Source organism: Theobroma cacao, chromosome 5, assembly GCF_053813885.1.
Source record: "Theobroma cacao isolate CCN51 chromosome 5, ASM5381388v1, whole genome shotgun sequence".
In the NCBI taxonomy this organism is placed as follows: Eukaryota; Viridiplantae; Streptophyta; class Magnoliopsida; order Malvales; family Malvaceae; genus Theobroma; species Theobroma cacao.
The window spans coordinates 511,219-533,560 of record NC_142643.1 but is presented as its reverse complement, the minus strand read 5'-3'; the positions used below and the strand labels follow the sequence as shown (position 1 = coordinate 533,560).

Sequence of the window (22,342 nt, the reverse complement as noted above, 5' to 3'; positions counted from 1 at the left end):
CCAAGCACTTCGATTGGACCACGCACCATAATTGTTTTGCCTTAGGTCAAATTCGAAATAAATTGTATTCAAATTGCCTAGAATCAGAAGATGAAACTTTTGTTTAAAACTTCTTAGTAGTATTTCATAATATAGATTTTTCCTCAACTTGATGTTGGAGTGGTAGTGTAATTCTCGTGGAGTGATTTTATTACTTGGTTCTGCTTGCATCAGTAAGAAGAAAAGCAAATGCAGGAAAGCATCTTTACTAATGAAAAGTTGAGTCATAGCACAATATAAATTGGTACTTAGTATCCTAATCTAACTTTTTTTTCCCTTAATTCATCTAATAAAGCTGCAGTGCAAGAGTAAAACAACTTGAGTAATTTTGTTTCTGGTAGCTCTGCTTGTTTCAGTGTAAGGAATGCCCAAATGCATCTTTTTTGATAGCATTTAGGTATGATTTGCCATAATAAAATATGGATTCGTCCTGTCATTCGATGCAGTAGACCAATCAGGTCAAGTCATCACCATGTCCCCGTGGAAAATCAGCTTTCTATGATGTAATTGCAAGAAATTAAGAATTCATTTTAACAAAGTGATGTGTCCCTTTAACATGTAAAATCTTAAGCATAGCAAGAAAGACTATAAAGTCATTCATTTTGCCATGTCAGGTCTATTGAATTATTTCACGGTTCAGTCAAGTCGTGGAAAGCTGATTAGAAAATGGACTGCTACTCTTAATATGGACATTTAACCAAACTTAATTATCCAAACAAAGATAAACTTTCAACCAAACTTGTAATTATTGGTGTATTTCAAAAACTTATCTCTTACCAAACTTAATTATCCAAAGAAAGATAAACATTCAACCAAATTTGTAATTATTGGTGTATTTTCAAAACCTTATCTCTTCATATGAAAAGTTGTAAATTAGAAGTTATGTTTCTGATATGAAAATTGTGATTATTGGAAAGTCACATATATTGAAAGGTTATCTCCCATGTATATTGTGATTATTGGATTCTAGATAATTTTTCATATAAAGAGTTATGTTTCTTAATAGAATGACACTTGGAGAAAGATAAAGGACACTTGAAAGTCTATATAAAAAACTTGTTGTCAATCAATTTAACACAACAAACAAACAAGACAAAAACACACTCGACTAATAGGTATCGAACCTCGATATGAGATAAAAGGTAGTTGAATCCCGATTCATAGGTTTGGTTGGATGGACTAAGAATGCTTTGCTCGATGGAGAAGGGGGCTGTAACGAATGATAAACTGGTGGTTCCGTATTCATTGATCCGAAAAAAGGCAAATGTAACTCTAATAACTCATCTACTATTGAATTCACAATTGGTGGAACTCAATAAAGATAAGGGAAACTATACAAGGACTAAATATAGAAGTGGTAGTGCAACAAAGCCATGGCTACTGAGTATGGCCTCGGTAATGGGATAATGAATGCTAGGGTGAGACCCCTGCAAAATTAGACTCATTTTTTGCCTCGGACGGAGACGAAGATTCAGAGTCAGAGGCGTCGGAAGCCCCTGAATTTGCTTCAATAGGTGACATCATCATCTTAATGGATTCGACCTCCCCAGTATTCATGGCCCTCATAGCAAAAACAATGGCGAAGGTCAGACCCCGACGCTAAGACAGTTAGTATGCCCGAGCTAGTGTAACTGATCTCGCTACTCAATCCATATCGTTAGTTATATGGTTGCTTCATCCAAGAAAGAAGGGGAAGAAGGAGAGAAATCATCAATGAGAGTTGGCTAGCGCCTGAAATAGTAAGTGGTTAGGATATAGCTTCTTCTTTACCTTCATCGACTAGGGGACTTAATGCTGGTAGTTGGCTAATGATGGCTTGATGTCATATGTGTGCCAAGTTCAGCTAAAAATCTAGAGCAAAAGAAATGTTATGTTTTGAATTAAAAATTTCGAAAATAACATAAACACTTTGAGTTCCCATCATTTAAGTGTCCAAATTCCTTATAAACTACTTGCTGCAGAAAATAGGCTCTAAGTCCAAACAACTTTGCAATCCTCGGTGGCGAAATTAGATGTTAAATTCATTATATCCTTAAAGCTATTCACAAAATTCCCTTTTGCATACCGAGTGAAAAACCTTCTAGTGTCAATGTTATTTTGTGTAGCTTTAGCCCTTACTGAATACAAACTTTTTTATTTGTGAGTCAAATCCATTAAAACAAGCTTGACATTACCAAGCTTATCCATGAATTCCTCTACTTTCTCAACAATAATACCTAATGTTGAATTTGAAATCTATCGTCGATATAGACAAAAATGCCAAATCCTTTCCGGCTATTGCCATTGAATAATCCATGTTATATGATGTTTGAGTATTTGAGACATTTATTTAGTCATGATAAGAGAGTACTTCGAAAGAATTTGAAGGAAATCTTTTACTCTAGAAAAGAGTGCACAATGCCAAACTACAACGAACTTGGCTGTGCTTTTGCACACACACTTGGAGTGTCTTTACCATCCATTCCATTATCGAACAAATTTCTGCAGAAATGGATTTGATTGTCAATATCGGGATTTGTGTGCACGTTCGCACACAATTTAGATAGATCCAAAAATTTTTTCGAGTGGTGTCATAATTAAAATAATAAAAATAAATAAATAAATTATATAAGGTAATTTTTTAAAGAAACGGAGTAGTTAAGATTTTGACTTTTTTTAATAAAATCTTAAATTATAAAAAGAAAATTTTTATCTTTTCATGTACTATTTAAATATTAATAAATAAATTATGTTTTTTTATATAAATCTACTTTGATTTGGAGTTTTTGACACATTCTCTACAAAATTGTAAAAAAAATTAATGAGTTCATTAATATCATTAACTGTATAAAGCTTTAGAATAAGTAATATACCAAATAAAAATTTTTAACATTTCAATGAATGAGTGGTGCCATAATGTCTGGCTGTTCTCAAGTTATTTGTAGATAATTCTTTTCTTACAAAGAATTGAATTTTTTTTTTTTAAATTCAAAAAGATTGTATATAGGAAAGTTTATAGTACTTTGTTATGTTGGTGACATGCTCATGAAGAAAAACTAAGACGTGTTGCTATTGACATGAACGTCCAACCACTGTGTCCATGTATTCAGGGCCATCTCGTACACTCTTGGTAACATGATTGCTTTATAAATCCCATCTTCATGGGTGAAAAATCCCCACCTGATAATATGATAACCACTTCGAACTATTCTGTTAGTTTTGATTAATTATAAGTTGGAAAATGTACTTACAAGACCCTTATTTGGCGTCTACTTCCCCAAAGATAGGTATTGAAAATAAGAACATCTGCATCTATCCAATGCCTAGCATGCTTTTCAATTGCCTAGACTTTGACAATTCAATCTGGTACCCGATGGTTCACTAGATTATCCAAGTTGGATTCCACCAACAATGGGGACCAGTAAAATTCGATTGTTGCATTATATTTTTTAATAACATGAATTAGTAAAATTTTAGCCACTATAGCAAAAATGACAAAGATAGTGAGATTAAAAAAGAAAAAAAAAACACTTTGTTGGTATATTCAACTGTAAAATCTTTTGAAAATATTATAGAGTACTCACAACGGCCTTGAAAATGTTTATTGAGCCACTGTTATGCATGAAATTGAAGGTTGGAAGGATGGCTAAATCCACTAGACAGACAATGAAAACCCATTGGTTTATGTTGAGAAATTTCCCGATGAAAGCAAGCCTTTTATTTCTAAGACTCCCTAACAATGCTGTAACATGTTACCTTATTAACATAAAACAAGGAAACATTCCACAAAACTCAAAAACATTGCCAAATGCAATCTTAAAACCATCATTATTCCTGTTTTTATATGATATGGAATAGAAAATTAACAAAACAGAATAAAAGAAACCTAAAGTGGTCACACTAGTGAGGTTGCCATTTCTATAACTGATAGTTAAGGTCCTTTCTCCCGAACTTCTCACAAGCTAACAGATTTGACATAAACGTGCATTCTCTCTTTTTGTATAGAGGGTAAGATTCATTATCATATACTCATTTCCTTGAAAACATATTGCACATTTGCCACCAAAACTTTCATGTATATCTCGTACTCAAAGAGTTATTCATTTCTTTGTCTCAAATAGACAGTGGCAACGACAACAATGGCAATGAGAAGAATAACAAGCGATTGAAGGCTGGTGTTGACACCCCATGCTATAGAAACCATAACCTACTGCTTCTTCGCCATATTCAGCCCTCTTTGCCTTGTGCATCAAAAGAATCGGCTCCCCATCTTTCTGTTTCCTCTTTCAGAAGTTAATTTTTAGTAGTTGGTGGCAATCAATTTTCACAATTTATTGTTTTACCTTGGATTAAGAGAAGTGGAAGTGAAATATCTTATAGGAGATTTGCAGACCTTTTTTTCTTCTCAAGATATATAGAGTGAGTTAATTTTCTTCAAAAGAATGCATTTCCTCTTTTGTTATCAAAAGTAAGCAAAACCAGGGAAAAGGGTGTGGCACCGAATATGTATTATTGCCATTGATAAATGGGAAACATCCTCTAAATTAAATTAGGTTCTCATGATTATGGACTTCCAACCTCATGGAGTTATACCAAAGATAGCTATCGATGTGCTTCACCTACTTAAAACAGTTTTCTTTCTCATGATTTGAACATTTTATCGAGATAAGATTTGATCCAAAAAAACCTTGATAACTGTAGAGTGTTCTTTTAGTTATGGAGAAAGGACGTGTTACAATGAGTGAATCGGGATGCATTAGAAGCGGCAAAGAGAAAGATTGGAGCAGTCCTTAAAGTGTAAGTGCTTTAGGTGGCAAGTGGTGAAGGATGAGAAAAGGTGGAAGAAGCAGTGGATAGCGGTGAATGGGAGAACGTACCTCAGGGTAATCTTTGTTAGGTGTCTACCCCTTTCTCCGTACCTCCCAACCTCCTATTTACACTGAATAAAAGCACTTTCTTAGGAGTAGTTAAGAGAGCACATTTAATCATGGGAGAACGTGCTTATCATGGAAGAGCAGTTAAAAAATGTTTTATGGGATATTAAAAGAATGACAATGTAGTTGAGTAATAAGCGTAAGTTTTGAGTAATGAAATAGTGACACTTGATAGTGAGCCACACGTATTTTTAAGGAGTAAAGAAAAAAAGGGTAAAACACATGTACTTTAAAGAAAGATTAAGAAGAAGTCTTCTTAACTATCTCCATATCTGAGCTACCAAGCCAAACTATCTAGAAAATCCCAAATGTAAAGGTAACTCATGAACTCTGCCACTTGTTCTAAGTTGTTTTCACTTTCCCGTACAAACAATTATTCCATGCTTGTTCTTGGGTGTTTCTACCTTGGAACACTTTTGGGCACTTTCGTGCTACTAACGCCTTTGAGCGCTTTCGCACTTAGAATGCCCTTGGGAGTTTCCATGCTTGGAACACCTCTGGGCACCTCCACGCTTAAAACACCTCTAGGTATTTCCATGCCTAGGGCGTTTCTACACTTAGAACACCCCTAGACACTTTCTGAGCTTGGAACACCCCTTGGCACTTTCGCGCTTGAAACAACTTAGACACTTCCATGCTTGGAACACCCTTGGGCGCTTCCATGCTTAGAACACCTTTGGACGTTTCCACACTTAGGGCGTTTCTGCACTTGGAACACCCTTAGGTGCTTTCGCACTTGGAACACCCTTAGGCACTTCAGCGCATGGAACACCCCTGGACGCTTTCGCACTTGGAACACCCCTGGACGCTTCCGCTCTTAGAACACCCCTGGGCAATTCTATGCTTGGAATATCCTAGGGTGCTTCCGTGCTTGGAACACCCTTGGTGCTTTTGCACTTGGAACACCTTTGGGCACTTCCATGCTTGGAAAACCCCTGGGCTCTTCCAGACTTAGAACACCTCTGAGTGTTTTCATGTTTAGGGTGTTTCTACGCTTAAAAAACCTCGGGCGTTCTGCGCTTGGAACGCCCTTGAGTATTTCCACGTTTGGAACACCCTGATGTAATTTTCCTGTAAATAGCACTTTAAAAATAATAGTTAACCAGAATTGGGCATCTACAATAACCTTAATACACATAGTAGGTAAAGGAAAAAAGAAAAGAACATGATCAAATAGTGTAATGAACGTTACAGGCTAATTAAAAATTGTCAAATTCATAAAATTTCTATTTTGATCTTACCATCCGTTAATGCCTTTGTTTTTATGAAAATATGTGTACATTCGTGGTAGAATTATATGACTTGGAAAGTTAAAATAGTAAAAAGTAAAGCATCCTTAGTAATTTTGTTTTCTGCAGCTTTGCTTGTCTCAATGTGCACGAATGCATCTTTCCTGATATTGTAAAACCAATGTCATGGCTTGATATCAATGTGCTTCTATTGAGTTTTAGGTTGACTAGAATTCTAGATCTTATTTGATTAGGATTCTTGTTTGTGTACAATATTGAGTAGTTGTATGATTTTAAACTTTTTATTCCACATTGAGTCTTAATCACATTCTATTTTGGATTTTTATATTATAAAAGTGGATCTCTAAGCTTTAGAATTGCAAATAGTGCTTTAAGAGCTCTAAAATGGAGACACCTTGTAACTTTATCTTTTGCTCTAGGTGGAGCTAGAGTGGTTTGAGTAAATGTTCTTGGGAGGTTATTGAGAAAAGGTGTACAAAGGATCTTAGGTTGTTCGGGAAACTATAGATGTCAATTTATTGTACTTTAATTTCTCAATAATAGAAGAACAGTTTCACTCTGTGGACGTAAGCAAGAGGCTGAACCATATAAATTCTTGTGTTTTTCTATTTGTTTGATTTCTCTGAGTTTTATCTTTGTTATTTCTTAGGTGATTTTCATAACAAACTGGTATTAGAGTTTCATGTTCGGTAAATTCAAGATTCAACAAAGATATTGAAAGTCACTAGTTCCACAAATTTTTTAATTAAGAAGTTTAATAGGAAAACTAGTTTCGCACAGTGGTAGTGAAAGATGAAAGATCTCCTTGTGCAGTAAAGTTTGATGTGCCCCTTGCTAAAAAATGAAGAAGGGTAACCCAATGACATGAAGGATGCTGAATGGCTAGAGTTGGAGCAAAGATGTGTGAGTATTATTCGGCTTTGCATTAGAGATAACATGTCATGTTATTGATGAGGATTCAGCCCCTAGGTTATGGAGAAGATTTACTTGACGAAAAGTCTTTCTAACAAGTTGTAGTTTTGGCGAAAGTTTTATTGCTTAAAGATAAAGGAGAATGGAGACCTCATAAAGCATATCAATATATTTGACGAGATCATTGATTAGTTGAAAAAGGTTAATATGAAAGTGGAGGAAGAGGAAAAGGCACTATTATTCTTAGCTTCACTCTCATACTCCTATGAGGTATTTATGGAATCTCTAATATGTGGGATGGATACAATAATGTTAGAACAAGCACAAGCAATGTTAATGTCTCGTGAAGCCTGAAAGAAAAGTAAGGAAGGGGATAGAGATTCAAGTGGCTTGGCATTGGTAATTGAGGTTCGTAGGAGGAAGTCAACTAGCATGGGATTTAAGGGTGGCAAGTCTAAATCCCACAATATTTAGTGCTTTCAATGCAAAAGGTATGGACATATTAAAAGGGATTATCCTACAAAAGGGGATGAAAGTAATGAGAACAAAGGTGAGTGTGCTTTCGTTGCTGAAGGTGATGATTGTGATATCCTTGAAATCTAAAAAAATATGGATGCAAATTCTTATTGGTATTTAGATTCTGCTTCTACCACTCACATATGCTATCAAATGGAAATTTTATTTACTGCAAGAAGGGGTGGTTAGGAATTTGACTTTAGGCAATAAGTTAATAGTGAAATTCATAGGTTTTGCAGTGGTGAAAATCAAAATGTTTGATAGGGTTGTTAGCTCTTGAGGTTGTGAGACCTATATCCTAAAGATGTATAAGAATCTAATATCATTAAGCCTGTTAAACTCCAAAGGTATAGATATTCTGCTTGTGATAGAGTAGCAAAAGTCACACAAGGCAACATGGTCCCAATGAGGGGGAATTTGCATAATGGTTTGTAGCGTCTAGAATGTGAGCACTCGAAGGGATGGGAATAGTGCACAGGTAATGAAAGGTTCACATGGTGTAGACAATGGTGACAAGACAAAAATTCTTGCTAGTAGTAATTTGGAAGGATTGTCAAGGTCCTTTTCCGAAGTCAATTAGTGCCATTGACTTGACAACTACACAAGTGCATTGGCCATTCGGTGGAATCAAGTGTTGGACCATGCTTGATGCAGTATGTGTAGTCGTGGTAGTTTTAAAGGCCAATGGTTTGGAAAGTCTTATGCTTAGAAAGTTGTTAAAGGTGTTAGAAAGTAGGTGGAGTTAAGAAGTTGTAATTGAGTGCGACTGTTGGAAAAGGTTTAAGGAGTTTGAATTCAAGTTAAAGGTAGAGATTTGTTGAGTTTTAGATTGATCAGAATTCTAGATCTTATTTGATTAGGATTTTTGTTTGTATACAACATTAAATAGTTGTATGATTTTAAATTTCTTATTCTACATCAAGTCGTAATCACATTCTACATTAGACTTTTATATTATAAAAGTAGATCTCAAAGTTTAAGAATTGCAAGTAGTGCTTTAAGAGCTCTAGAGAAAGGACATCTTGTAACTCTATCTTTTGTTTTAGGTGGAGCAAAAGTAGTTTGAGTGAAAGTTCTTAAGAGGTTATTGAGAAAGGATGTGCAAGAGATTTTAGATTGGTTTGGAAAATCATAGAGGTCAATTTATTATACTTTAATTTCTCAATAATAAAACAACGGTTTCACTTTGTAGACGTAGGCAACAAATTGAACTATGTAAATTCTTATGTTTTTCTATTTGATTTCTCTAAATTTTATCATTGTTGTTTTTTGGGCTATTTTCATAAGAGCTTCTGCATGGTATCTATTCCAGCAAGCAGCATGCAGATTTACAAGCATTTAGATACGATTTGCCATAATAAAATCTGGGTTCGTCCTATCATATCATGCAGTAAACCGATAAGATCAAGTAACCGTAAGAAATTAAGAATTTATTTTAACCAAGGGATGTGTCTGTCTAATGTGTAAACTCTTTAAGCACAGATAGAAAGGCTGTAAAGTAAATAATTTTGCCATGTAATGACAAAAGGTTTATGGAATTATTTCAGCGTTCTGCCAAGTCGTGGAAAGCTGGTTAGAATATGGACTACTACTCTTGATATGGACTTTCAACCAAACTCAATTATCTCAAAAGAATAAAAAGACAAACATTCAACCAAACTTGCAATAGGTAGGCTAGCAATTTTCTTCTGCAGTCTCCTCTGATCATCCAAAGTCTTGCAGATTGCAGTAATTGGTGCCATAATCATGACACTATATTAGATTTCCTTCATGCCAAAGCTTCAAACCTCATCTTCATCTGTTGCTTTCCCTCTGCTATTCGTGGTCTACATAGCAGCACATCCCTGTAAGATCAGTTTTTGCTTTTTGTCTTAAACATCATTTTCACTCCAAAACATGGTTCCACAATCATCTAATCAATGGAAACTCAATACTCAGCTACTCAGTTAATACTATATTTTGTATAAATTATCAAAATTTTGTTAATAAACAGAAAAATCCAAAAAAAAAAAAAAAAGCATCCATTAAGTGGAAAGCATTTCCATCCGGCAGAGATTGAGATGACAGAACCTGGTTTCTTTTGGAGGAGGATAGCTCCAAGTCAAAGAGGCCCGTTGGGGCCGTAACATCCAAAACCTAACGGGCAGTGAAACTTGCCTAAAATTTATTCGAGGAGGTCCCCAAGTCCAGCAGAGCCTTGGAAAATGTGGGGTAGATGATGGGCCTACTTGGGCAGAAAAGTCTCCCCATTGTCCAGTCTCTGCAATCTGGTGAAAATCCATGGAAAAAGGGTTCCCCACCTTTAAACAATTTAGTCGTTTAACACGACAAATTTCTGCCTACTGAACCATTGGTTCTGCTCTTTCATGGTGGCTAATCATGATTTATTATCATGGGACATTTTAAACATTTCTTTTGTACTTATTTCTTTATGTTTACCTTTGTTGTACGTTATCCTTTACTTTCCTTTGTTTTCTTCTTTTTGGTTTGGAAGAAGTGATTTCTGATTAGTGTTCATCTGGCGGCTTCTGGTTTACAGTATAAACTAGTTTAATTCACTTTGATGAATTTATTCAATGATTGCATACTCTTACTAATTGAAGTACTTATAATATAAATTCTCTTTTTGTTTTTCCTAGAGGTAAATTCGGATTTAAGTCTTAAATATTGAATGATTAAATTTGGACAAAACCCATGTTCCTGGTTAGTAAATTCTCAGCATCCATGATGAATCAAGACCCAAAATTTGGCAGTGAAGAACAAGAAAGAATACAGGGAACAGAGACTTGTGACTTAGGAACAGAGACTTGTGACTTAGTCAATGTTTTCCACCTCATATTTCACATTGTGAGTGGAACTTTCAACTTTTCCCTCACTTTGAAAAAAGCAGAGGGTGATGCAGATTTTGTTGAATTATACCAGAAATGTCAACATCTTCAAGCTTATGATCATAATTCATTACAGCAACTGTTCCAAGTGAAGACATTTTAAAAACCCTCTTCTCTTTCTTTAAATCCATATTGATTGCTTGTCTTGTAGTTGAGTTGTTTCTTTCAGCATTTGGTTCCTTGCCTATAACAAAAAAATCCAGAAATGGTTAGGCCAGGGGCCATTGATGAGGAATGCCTGAAAATGATAGTAATTTGATTTAAGTTCTCTCTTCTTCTTGAGGACCTTTGACTTCCTTTTCCCCTCTTTACAAAATAGAATTGATAAAAATTATATTCTGATTAGCCGGCAATCATTGAAGACCAAAGCATTAATTATTGAATGCTCAGAATTAGTCTATATAACACTATATTTATATATATATATATATATATATATAAGAATTTTGAGATGGTTTTTTGTGAGGTCTGTTGCATTTAGAGTTGTCAACGGGGGTATTTTTTTTCTTTAGCTTCAGAAGGGGGTTTTCCCCCTCATTGAGTTATAGCGTTTTGGTTCATTGAAAATTGAAGCGCTTATTTTTTTTATAAAATAAAATATTTGGGTGGATATTTGTGGATTTCATCCAAGTTTGAAGTGAAATAAGTTTTTAATTTTTAATGAGACATGATAAGGATCACAAGGTGAATTAATTCTAAATAATTATAAAGGCATAAGATAAAAAAAAATATTAATTGAAATTGAAGATCAATTAGAAAATTTCATCATTAAAACTAAAAAAATTAATAAATATAATTAATATTCATTTTATTTGGACTTTAAAAAAATGTTTATTTTATTTTAATAATTTTATTGTATCAATTATGTAACTTATCAATAATTACTTTTAAAATATTATATTTTCTCAATATGAATTTGATTTCACTATTAGAATCATATAATTAACAAAATATGATTACATATATCAACATTAGCATATATTAAGATATAAAAAATCAAATGTTTTCAAAAAAAATTATTTGAATAAAATATTTTACTTAATAAGAGATGAGAAAATATTTTAAAAAATAATTATTTTGTGAAATAATTATTTTTAATTTATCATTATAACTATTATTTATAATATTTTTAAATTTAAAATTATTTCTCTTTAATTATTCTTATTTTTATTTACAATATTATGTAATTTAAAATTATTTTTAATAAAAAATTCAACACTCAAGCGAAGCGGGGCGCCATGTGAAAACAGATTCCCATCCATGTGAAAAGGAACAAAATGCAAAACCCCTGTTAAATGACTTAATTTCAAGGTTAAAAGTCATGATTTATTTCATTTTCAAACTTTGGGAATAAGCAAAACAATGGAAATTTTGAGATGGCAGAGTTTAATTACTGCAAACAAAACTTGGTAAGCTCCCATTATAGTCAGTAGGCAATGACTTCATGCAATCAGAACTGGTTGAAAAAAGCAACAGAGAATGGGCAGAAAGAAAGCCATGTTCTAAAATGTGGTTTGTCTTGTATTAATTTATTGGAGGATGGTTAGCAGCTTTAAATCAACACCAATCAATTCTTTGGTTTGATTTTTCTAAGTTAGCTAAAGCTTGGAAAAGTAGGAAACTGCAGCCCTTCACAAAGTCTTCAACCAAAAATAATACTAAAGAAAAGCCGACAAGAAACAACGCGTCTTTGTACAGAGTGTAGTGATATGCCAAAAGCCTTGCAACTTGAAGAACAAACACACAGAATTACGCGGTTCACCTTTGACGGTTCTTCGTTTGCTGACCAACCCAAATTGCCTGCCTCTCCCTTGCTTCTCCTCTACTTTCTTCTATCTCCCCCATTCCACATTTTGGGTTGCCCTCCCGTGCCAAATCGGGTGAGTGTTTGGTCAGTCACCACTCGAACAGGATACGCCAAAAGCTCATGTTTGTGGCCCTGCACCCTCCTCAGCCAATTCCCATTGCTATCTTCTTCATAATTCTTACTTGTATGGATATCTCTGGTTACCGTTAGTAATGAGGATTTCACTCTTTTCATGGCTTTTCTTGAATTCGTTCATAGCAGTTTTCTTTAGCATCGCTGTAGTTTTGGTTTCTGGCCAATGTCAAAGCGATCAGCGAGATTTGTTGCTCCGATTGAAAGACGGCCTCAATTCTACTTTATCTGTGAAGTTGGTGAAGTGGAATCAAACCACGGATTGCTGTTCTTGGGATGGTGTGAGCTGTGATGCAGGTGGTCGGGTTATCGCCCTAAACTTGAGCAATCAATCAATTTCCGGTGTGATTGACAATTCAAGCAGCCTCTTCAGTCTTCACAATCTCCGGAGTCTAAATTTGGCGTATAACAGATTCAACTCCACTATTCCTTCCAGGCTTGATGTGCTTGCAAATTTGAGTTTCCTCAATTTGTCAAATGCTGGCTTCAAAGGTCAGATACCTGTGGCGATTTCACAAATGACAAGGTTGGTTACTCTTGATTTATCTACGCTAAACTTCCCTGGACAAGTTTCATTGGAGCTTCAAAACCCAAATCTACGAATGCTTGTTCAAAATCTGAGTATGCTAGAAGAACTGTATCTTGATGGCGTGAACATATCAGCGCAGGGCAAAGAGTGGTGCCAGGCCATATCTGCTTCGTTAAGTAAATTGCAAGTGTTGAGCATGTCCAACTGTTATCTTTCTGGACCAATTGAACCTCACCTTCAAAACTTGACGAATCTCTCAGTTATTCGCTTGGATAAAAACAATTTGTCTGCCACAGTTCCAGCATTCCTTGCTAAACTTTCGAATTTGACTTCCTTGCGGCTCAGTTCGTGTGGCTTGCATGGACCATTTCCGAAAGAAATACTCCAGGTAAGGATGCTACAGTCTCTTGAAATATCCGCAAATGAAAAACTTCAGGGTTCCTTGCCAGAATTCCCTCCTAATGGTTCTCTTCGTATCCTAGTGCTTAGCAGAACAAAGTTCTCTGGGTCATTACCACAGTCCGTAGGTAACCTTGTGAACTTGACAAGATTAGACCTTTCCTATTGCAATTTCGGTGGAGCAATTCTGAATCCAATCCCAAATCTTCAACAACTTGTTTATTTGGACTTGTCATTCAATAACTTCACAGGTCAAATTCCACCATTTGATAAGTCCAGAAATCTTGCCCATATAGACCTCTCTCATAATAAACTGACTGGTACGATCCAATCATATGACTGGAAAGGCCTTCAAAACCTTACTGATATTGATTTAAGTCACAATGCACTTCATGGGGATATACCCTCCTCTCTTTTGGCACTCCCGTTACTGAAGAAGGTTATGCTTTCCAACAATCAATTTGACGGTAAAGTTCATGACATTCCAAATGTGCCGCAATCTTTATTGGATACTCTTGATCTCAGTAGCAACCAACTGCAAGGGTTTATACCCATGTCTGTTTTTGAACTCGGTAGACTTAACATCCTGTCGCTTTCTTCCAACAAGTTCAATGGCACTATATGGCTAGGAGACGTTAAGAAGCTTGCCAACCTCACACGTCTTGACCTTTCACATAACAAGCTGTATGTCAATGCAACTGGCAGCTTTTCTACCTTCTCCTCCTTCCCCAAGTTTACCAGACTAGAACTGGCATCTTGCAGACTGAAAGTGTTTCCTGATCTAAGTAACCAGTCAAAACTAGCATATCTGGATCTTTCAGACAACCAAATTTCAGGTGCAATACCCAATTGGATTTGGAATGTTGGCAATGGCATTCTCCAGCATCTGAACCTTTCATTGAATCAGCTAGAGAGTCTACAAACACCTTATCAAATGCCTGGTCTCTCAGTCCTTGACCTGCATTCTAACAATCTCAGTGGTAATATCCCAACTCTGCCTCCATCTGCTAGCTATCTGGATTATTCAAGAAATCATTTTGCTTCTTCTTTACCACATAACATCAGTGACTACCTCTCATACACTATTTTCTTTTCTCTCTCAAGCAATGGCCTTACAGGCGTCATTCCTGATTCAATATGTAAAGCTGATTACCTACAGGTTCTTGACTTGTCCAACAACGATTTGAGTGGTAGAATACCAAAATGTTTAATTGAAAGGAATGTATCTCTAGGGGTTCTGAATCTTGGCGGCAACAGTCTCAATGGCAATATTCCTGATGCATTTCCAAGTCATTGTTCCATACAAACACTAGATGTCAATGGCAATGAGCTTAAAGGGAAGATTCCAAGGTCCCTTTCTAGGTGCAAAATGCTGGAGGTGTTAGACCTTGGTAACAATCAGATCAATGATTCCTTTCCTTGCCATTTGAAGAATATATCCACTTTGCGGGTTCTGGTTTTGCGGTCAAATGAATTTCATGGGAAAATTGATTGTCTGCCAAATAAGGCGCCCTGGCCGAAGCTTCAAATTGTTGACATTGCTAACAATAGTTTTAGTGGAAGACTACCAAAGCAATGCTTAGCAACATGGGAGGCAATGAAGGTTGATGACAATGAAACCCAATTAAGTGTTAAACACCTTCAATTTGAGTTTCTACAACTCAGTGGATTGTATTATGCGGACGGCATAACAGTTACCAACAAAGGTCTAACGATGGAGCTGGTAAAGATCCTAACTCTTTTCACCTCCATTGACCTTTCATTCAACAATTTTGAAGGGCCAATACCAGATGTGATCGGAGAATTCAAAGCACTCTATGTTCTCAACTTGTCACACAATGCTCTCACAGGTGCAATCCCACCATCTCTAGGAAAGTTGCAACAGCTGGAATCCTTGGACCTCTCAAGTAACAACCTGAATGGCAGTATTCCTCCGCAGCTGGTAAACCTTAATTTCCTTGCAGTCCTTAACCTCTCACACAACCAACTGGAGGGACCTATCCCAGCAGGAAAGCAATTTTCAACATTCGAAAATGAGTCCTATGAAGGGAATAAGGGACTATGCGGGTATCCTTTGACAAAAAGTTGCAAAAATGCCAACAATGGCCACAATTCACAATCCGATGCAGCAGAAAAGAATCAGAATGATGAATTTGATTGGGAGTTCATATTCATTGGGGCGGGGTTTGGTGTAGGAGCAGCGGCAGCCGTTGCACCATTCATTTTTTGGAAGAGAGCAAACAAGTGGGTCGACAACACTGTTGATAAAATCCTTGGGATAATCCTTCCAAAGGTGGGTCTAGTTTACACACCTCCTGATGACGCAGAGGTTAAGGCAGACAACACGGAAAATGACGATGAAGATGAAGAAATCAAGGACAAATATGGAGAATTCCGCGGGAGATATTGTGTATTTTGCTCCAAACTTGACAAAACCAGGACGAAAGCAATTCATGACACATGTTGTACCTGCTATGATTCCCCATCTCTATCTCCTTCTTCATCCACCTCTTCTTCATTTTCTCCTTAAACCCTTTAATTTTCTTTTCTTCCTGTTGTTTCCTCTTTTGTATATAGACACAGAAAGAATCAACCCTGGAAAGAGGGGGTGATGAGAAATGAACATATAATTTCGGGTATTGAGTAAATAATTCAAAACCAACTTTTGCTCTCAAGTATTCTCACAGTCACAGGCTCTACCTTCCTGCTGCTTAACTCCCCTCAAAACCAAATGCAGCATATGATAAAATACCAATGATTTTCTTTCAGGAATTTCACTGAACACCCATAGATGACAAAACCAACCATGAAACTTAAGCACAAATGAGTTCAGAGTTCTCAAAACCAGTACCTGAGAAGCAACTAACACTGATTTTGGGATAACCCCATTTCCAACATCCCATTCTCTTTACCTGTATAAATCAAAGGCCTTGAATCCGTGTATGCTCCTCAAAAGAACAGCGTACTCCTCTTTCCCTTCCCTTCTCACACCATTCCCGCCTAAAAACCTTTTCTCTCTGTCGTTCGATCCGCCGAACGTTGCCTTTGGTGAGGGAATGTTGGGCCCTTTCCATGTTCTATGTTAGCTACGGCTTTCGAGTCCATTAATTAGTTATGCTCTTTGGTTGGGCCAAGCCCATCGCATATTCTAATGTGGGCTAAACTAAAAGAGTCCAATTAGAGTAACAAGAAATAACAATTCATTTTGTGCGAACAAATTCCAAAATGAAATAGATTTAGCTGTCTTGGAGTTTTGGACAACTTATTAAAATAATAAATCGAAACCAATTAAATTAGATTAATTCGAAACGAGTTTTTCAATTTCGGTATTAATCAATTAGAAGCTTTCAATATTAATCGATGAGAAGGGATAGTCCATTCAATTTATTTCGATCAATTTTTAGTATTTAAAATTTACAATTAAATTGATCGAAAATCCATCCATAAATAATATAATTTTTAAAATGTATCTCAAAAATACTTTCCATTCAAACCAATCAAAATAACGAATCGAATCTCTCAAAATAAATTAAATTTAATTATTTTTAATCATTTATTATGATTTGATTGATTTTAAAAATTCAATCAATTCAACTTTCAAAATTCTACAATCGAACCAATTAAATGTTCATCCCTAAACAAAATGTCTTATAAACCATTAACCTAATGAGTTGTAAATCATCCATGCATGTCTTAATTGTGTTATTATTAATATTATTTTAAGTACAAAAGGGTTAAAGTTTAAGATTCCCAATTTGAATTGTCTTTAACTTTGGTTAGATTTTCATTGTTATTTGACCACTTTTTTTTTTTTGTGTTAGCTTCATTCTTAAAAGGAAAACAAAAAGGATACAATTTACAAAAGCCAAAAAGAAAAAGGGGAAGGCCTTGGACCCCCGAAGCTTTGGACTGCCTCCCAAGACCAGCAACATCCTCGACCAAATCAAAAGGAAGCCAATTGACTTTTTCAAATGTCTACGTGAATTCATGCCATGGTGAATATATTATTATAAACAAAATATAAGGCTAATGATTCCCACATTATTGCTTTCAACACGATTTCTTAAGGTTTGATCATTTCTCTTCTTTTACATTAATAAATTATTTACCTTTATCTTAAAAGATATTGTTTCAAATTCAAATTCCCTGCCACAATAAAGAGTATTATAAAGTTTGAAAATATTCATGAATTTATATAAAAAAATATAAAATCATGTATAACAATCAATATTACAAAAATTATGTGTATATTTATTATTATTAAAAATGAAAGATGTGTAATTAAAAATTTAAATAAAAGTATTTTTCAAGTTTTCCATATTTATATATATATAACACAAAATAAAAAATAATTGTAGATAATAAAGATCTAGCATTAACATTTAATATAGTTCGTGTAAGACAAATGTAGTAGTAATGAATAAATTGAGTGCGTGCATGTGCAACTTTTTTACACTACACATGTTACTGCTCGAGGAGAAGAGCTAATGTTTTTCATGGCGGAACTAAGATGTGAATTTTGTTATGAACAGCCGAACACTGGGTATTGAAAGAAGTTTTAATGGAAACCAGATCATGAACACCATAATCCTCCTTGATACCAAGCTACATTACAATTTGTTACAAGATCGATTTTCATGATATTCACACAGTTCCATTGATAAATATCCTAGACAATATTAAAGCAGCCCATTCATCTTAATCTGCCGACAACAGCGAGAGACATAAAGAGACGAAGCTTATTGATTTTTCATGTATACATCATAAGGCATGGTCCATTGGTCATCTTGGAAGCAAGAATCGGGCAATGGCAGCAGCTGTGATGGTTGCAGTGCTGCAGCAGGGTTTGGGTTGGTGTTGTTTGGTGAGTAGAAATCTCCTTGAACAGGGAAAGAGCCGGCAAAGAAGGAAGATGGATCATCGTCCACGAAGTTGATCATGGCTTGGTGAAGCCATATCTGAGTTTTGAGGAACTTTACGTAGTGTATAGCTTCATCAAGCATGGAGACGGTGTCCATCTTAGTTCCACCAGGAACCATGCTCTGCAAGATCTTGAAACGGTCACTAATTCGATGTCTCCTTTCCCTAGCAGCCACGCTTTGTGGATCAGTCGATAGCTTTACCGCACCTTTGGTCTTTTTGCCAGCCTTCTTCTTCTCTTTGCTGTTGTTGTTGTTGCGGTTGTTTGCCACAGAAGGAGACCCAGCAAATGATGACGATGAGCAAAGGTTAGGAGAAGGAAAGTAGTCCATTAAAGCACCAGCTAGCACTTGAAACTCTCACACAAGTTTGATTATGATTTTTGAGTACTTGAACGCTTGGTAGGGGTCCTCCTTCATTAGACATGTATATATAGAGGAGAAAAAATGCAGGTAGTTTTGATTTGAATGAATCGAGGAAATGTACATGTCGTCATGTGGGTCAGCCGATCTTTGGCGCAGGATACGGGTGTTTGCACTAGGGGCCTAGGCCAGCATGGAAAGCAACCTACGCAAAGGCATTTGCTTTGCCTTGTGTTAATGTCTTGATACTCCCCTTTCTACAGAATATCTGACCCACTGGCTAGGACCCCCCCTCCTCAAAGGCACAAATGCACTTAAACGTTAGGCACAGAGAGAGAGAAAATCTGGGTTTGCGTTTGGTCAGTGGTGAAGAGAAAGAAAGAGAGGGAGGGGGCCGTGGGGGTCCTTCTCTGAAATCGAAGTGGATGTATCATAGTTGCAGGATGTGCCTAATTCCAAGAACCAAATCGTTGCCGGGCTTTTAATGTACGAAGCAGGCCTTTTTCCTGAGGTTACACACTGTTTGCTGAAAGAAAATAACTATTCATGTTCCCTGATTACTCCTCTTTAAGTAGGAAAAAGAAAAGAGCTTCCAGTCATATCAGCTCTTCTTTTAAAGGGAATTTTTTCAAGAAACTCGTTTGAACCAGTTTCAGATTCAAACTGGATCCGTTAGCATGCAAACATCTCCCCCATAACCAAACCTTCCATAGGAACCACAAGGCAGAGGTATGGTTTGCGATACCCCATTTAGCAATCATGTTGTTCCTTTACTTGTCCCTGTATGGCTGAAGATCAAAGGTCAGTCGAAATTACCTAATTGTAACTATACATGAACCGATCAATGCACCAGGAATAAGCCTAAAGCCTCAAATATTCTTGGTGAAAGAGCTCGAAAAGGAAAAATGAAAATGTACCCTTTCATAACTTTCAGACGTCACGACAAACTCATCACCTTAACATAAAAATTAGTGCCACAACAGAAATGCAAATTAAAAAGAAATTAACTGTTACAGATGAAAAGAACCCCCCAGGGTGAAGTAGGGAAATCCTGGCTCCTTGGCTGCAAAAATGGCTTCCAGGGAAGCAAATATATAAACTCTGGATTGGTGGTTTTACTCTACAATCTCCAATTTCTGTAAACTAACAAAGAAACAGACCCAATTCATGACTAATTTTAGCATCCATGTATAGAATATTCCGCCAATATACGCTCAGGTTTTTATTGAAGAATTTATCAGGTTTATCTTCCATTGGTTGAACAATGGGAAACCTGCACAGTGCCGCAGTTTGTTTGAACTTCTTTTCCAGCCAAGCCTTTCGTCACTACTTACCCTGGCTATCCTTACTTTATTCAGCAGTCATAAATGATGAAATGGAAATACAAGAAGTGATTAAAGCTGGAAAGACAAAAAAAAAATATATGTAGTCATTGAGAGAAGGACAGACAAAGGCAAGTAAAAGCACATGTGGCTTCCGGTTTTCGCGTTGGGGGTGGGTAGAACCCTAATTATTCTTTCTTGTTCGACTGAAATACCCAGCTTTTCAAGTCTTCTCATATCGAGTCAACACACATCAGTCACAATTTCTTCAGATTTTATCCGATTGTTCTGATAAATTTTAGACTAGTTTAACATAAATTAATGATTTTTCTTTGACTGGACTAGTTAACCAAAACCATATCAAAAGAAGATAAAACTAGAAGAAGTCTACAGAGTTGGGGACAGAAGCTGGTAAACCTTAGGATGAGCCATTTGATTGAAAGAAAGGTTACTCATTGAGTAGAAACATGGCTATTAACATGTTCTGATTCACTGTTTGCTATGTCACCGAGACAGATACGATTTTAACTTGTTATAGTGGGTACAGGGTAACTGTTGTTTTGTCTCAGTTTTTGAGTAAGAGAAACGCTACGAAAGATCTGTGGACAACTTGAAGAAGGACCCTCTGAAACATTGCATGACCCGTTTCTTTCTTTTCCTTTTGTCCGATTTTAATATATCAAGAAAAGTGCAAAAAAATAAAAAATGTCGGCTCTACTTCTTTAGGCTTTTTGAGAAAGAGAGATGTTTACCATGCATGAAAGGGCGAGCCTTTTCTTTTTGCAAAAGAGTTTGCCAAAGAATAAGTTGTGAACTGTGAGATCAGGGATCAAGGATCACATAGCCAAAAGACTTTGTTTTTGTTCGAGTAAAGGACATGCTGACCGGAGGGTTTCATCTTGGGAAGAAATGGGGGGAGACTGGAGTCTTTCTCCCAAAGGTCAAGGACTCTATCCTGTTGCAGATGATTGACTGGATATGATACACTGAGTTCCAAGCACCCATACCGCTAAAAGACTAAACGATTTGAGTGTTGAGGGCAGAGAATTGGACACTAACTGCTGGTTTTATATGTGTCGTCCTCATCCTCCTGCTCTTGATTTAGCCATTAACCAACAGTTGGAGAACAAAACTTTAGTGCTTGAACTTGATCCTGCGAGCCTGTTTATGATTATGTCAATAAGCCCAACCATAAGCCCATGCTCGATTGCTTTGAAAACATTTGACAGCCTATGCAGTGCGTACCACTACCACCCAAGCTTGGTCTTGCTCTGTATAGCTTACATTGAGCCTGGCCCAATTCAAGAAGAATGATGCATTTTCAAGGGCATTCGAGTAAGCTGCATGAATCAACAGGTCGATGCCTCTGATCGCCATTAAAGAACCGCAGATCTTGTTAACAAATTAGCAGAAGTTGATCTGCTAGAACAATCCACTTCTCTCCATGTGGCTCTCCACGTGTATCCACACCCCACTCCTCGAACCTTCTCTCGCCACCTTGAAACTTCTCGCACCACGTGTCATCTCCTTCCAGCCTCCACCTCCATGTATAAACAACCTTGCTGGACAAGTTCTAATCAGGCAGCGAATTCTGAGAAGAATTAAGCAGAGCAAAAACTAAGGGCATGGCTACCGATCAGGATCAGTTCAGGCTCGTATCCCCTGCCATAAACCATGAAGGAAGGTTGCCAAGGAAGTACACAGACGAAGGTCAAGGTGCAAAGAAGAATCTGTCTCCCCCACTGGAATGGTACAATGTGCCAGAGGGGACTCGCACGCTGGCCCTGGTGGTGGAAGACATAGATGCACCAGACCCCAGCGAACCGATCGTGCGTTGGACCTGTTGGGTGGTTGTTAACATACCGCCGACGTTGAAGGGTCTCCCTGAGGGGTTCTCTGGGAAGGAAGAGGAGGCTGGTGGAGATTATGCTGAGATCAAAGAAGGCAGCAATGATCACAAGGTTCCTGGATGGCATGGTCCCAAGTTACCCTCCCATGGCCACCGTTTCCAATTCAGGCTCTTTGCTTTGGATGATGAATTGAAACTTGGCAACAAAGTACGTTGCTTATCAATATTCAGGTCACTCTATGTCATTCATCTGCAATGGAATTGCTCATTCTGACTGGTCTGCTTCTTGTGTATGCAGGTGACCAAGGAGAAGCTGCTAGATTCAATCGAAGGGCATATGCTTGGAGAAGCAGAATTCACGACCAAGTTTTAAGTGAAAGTCTTTGTCATATGTAATCTTGAGCTACTGAACATCAATTAATTTTTGCTTTTTGTCGCACCATAACTACGGAAAATTAATTATCAATTTATTTTTTGTTCTTGAATGTATTTTATGAAAAAAAA

At 36.6% G+C, this 22,342-nt stretch overlaps 3 protein-coding genes and 1 pseudogene across 3 annotated transcripts; 2 read left to right on the top strand and 2 right to left on the bottom strand.

Moving 5' to 3' along the window:
• Nucleotides 1-3,044: 3,044 nt before the first annotated feature.
• Nucleotides 3,045-4,081, bottom strand: LOC108661896 (protein trichome birefringence-like 34; annotated as a pseudogene).
• An 8,033-nt stretch (nt 4,082-12,114) lies between these two features.
• LOC18597495 (receptor-like protein 7) lies at nt 12,115-16,060 on the top strand. The gene has a single exon (XM_018121351.2). It carries the CDS (start codon nt 12,538-12,540, stop codon nt 15,913-15,915), a length of 3,378 nt encoding a protein of 1,125 aa, XP_017976840.2. The 5' UTR covers nt 12,115-12,537; the 3' UTR covers nt 15,916-16,060.
• Nucleotides 16,061-17,941: 1,881 nt separating this feature from the next.
• On the bottom strand, nt 17,942-18,795 carry LOC18597494 (transcription factor bHLH140-like protein). Its single transcript, XM_007026565.3, has one exon. It carries the CDS (start codon nt 18,635-18,637, stop codon nt 18,125-18,127), a length of 513 nt encoding a protein of 170 aa, XP_007026627.3. The 5' UTR covers nt 18,638-18,795; the 3' UTR covers nt 17,942-18,124.
• Nucleotides 18,796-21,557: 2,762 nt separating this feature from the next.
• On the top strand, nt 21,558-22,283 carry LOC18597492 (PEBP (phosphatidylethanolamine-binding protein) family protein). Its single transcript, XM_007026563.3, has 2 exons — nt 21,558-22,046; nt 22,137-22,283. Exons 1-2 carry the CDS (start codon nt 21,615-21,617, stop codon nt 22,209-22,211), a joined length of 507 nt encoding a protein of 168 aa, XP_007026625.2. The 5' UTR covers nt 21,558-21,614; the 3' UTR covers nt 22,212-22,283.
• The last annotated feature ends 59 nt before the right edge of the window (nt 22,284-22,342 follow it).

Excerpts from the sequence above, each read along its gene's own strand:
- LOC18597495 (XM_018121351.2), top strand. The coding sequence starts at position 12,538 with ATGAGGATTTCACTCTTTTCATGGCTTTTCTTGAATTCGTTCATAGCA.
- LOC18597492 (XM_007026563.3), top strand. The coding sequence starts at position 21,615 with ATGGCTACCGATCAGGATCAGTTCAGGCTCGTATCCCCTGCCATAAAC. Across the intron at positions 22,047-22,136 it reads AATTGAAACTTGGCAACAAA|GTGACCAAGGAGAAGCTGCT; the intron begins GTACGTTGCTTA and ends TTGTGTATGCAG.
- LOC18597494 (XM_007026565.3), bottom strand. The coding sequence starts at position 18,637 with ATGGACTACTTTCCTTCTCCTAACCTTTGCTCATCGTCATCATTTGCT.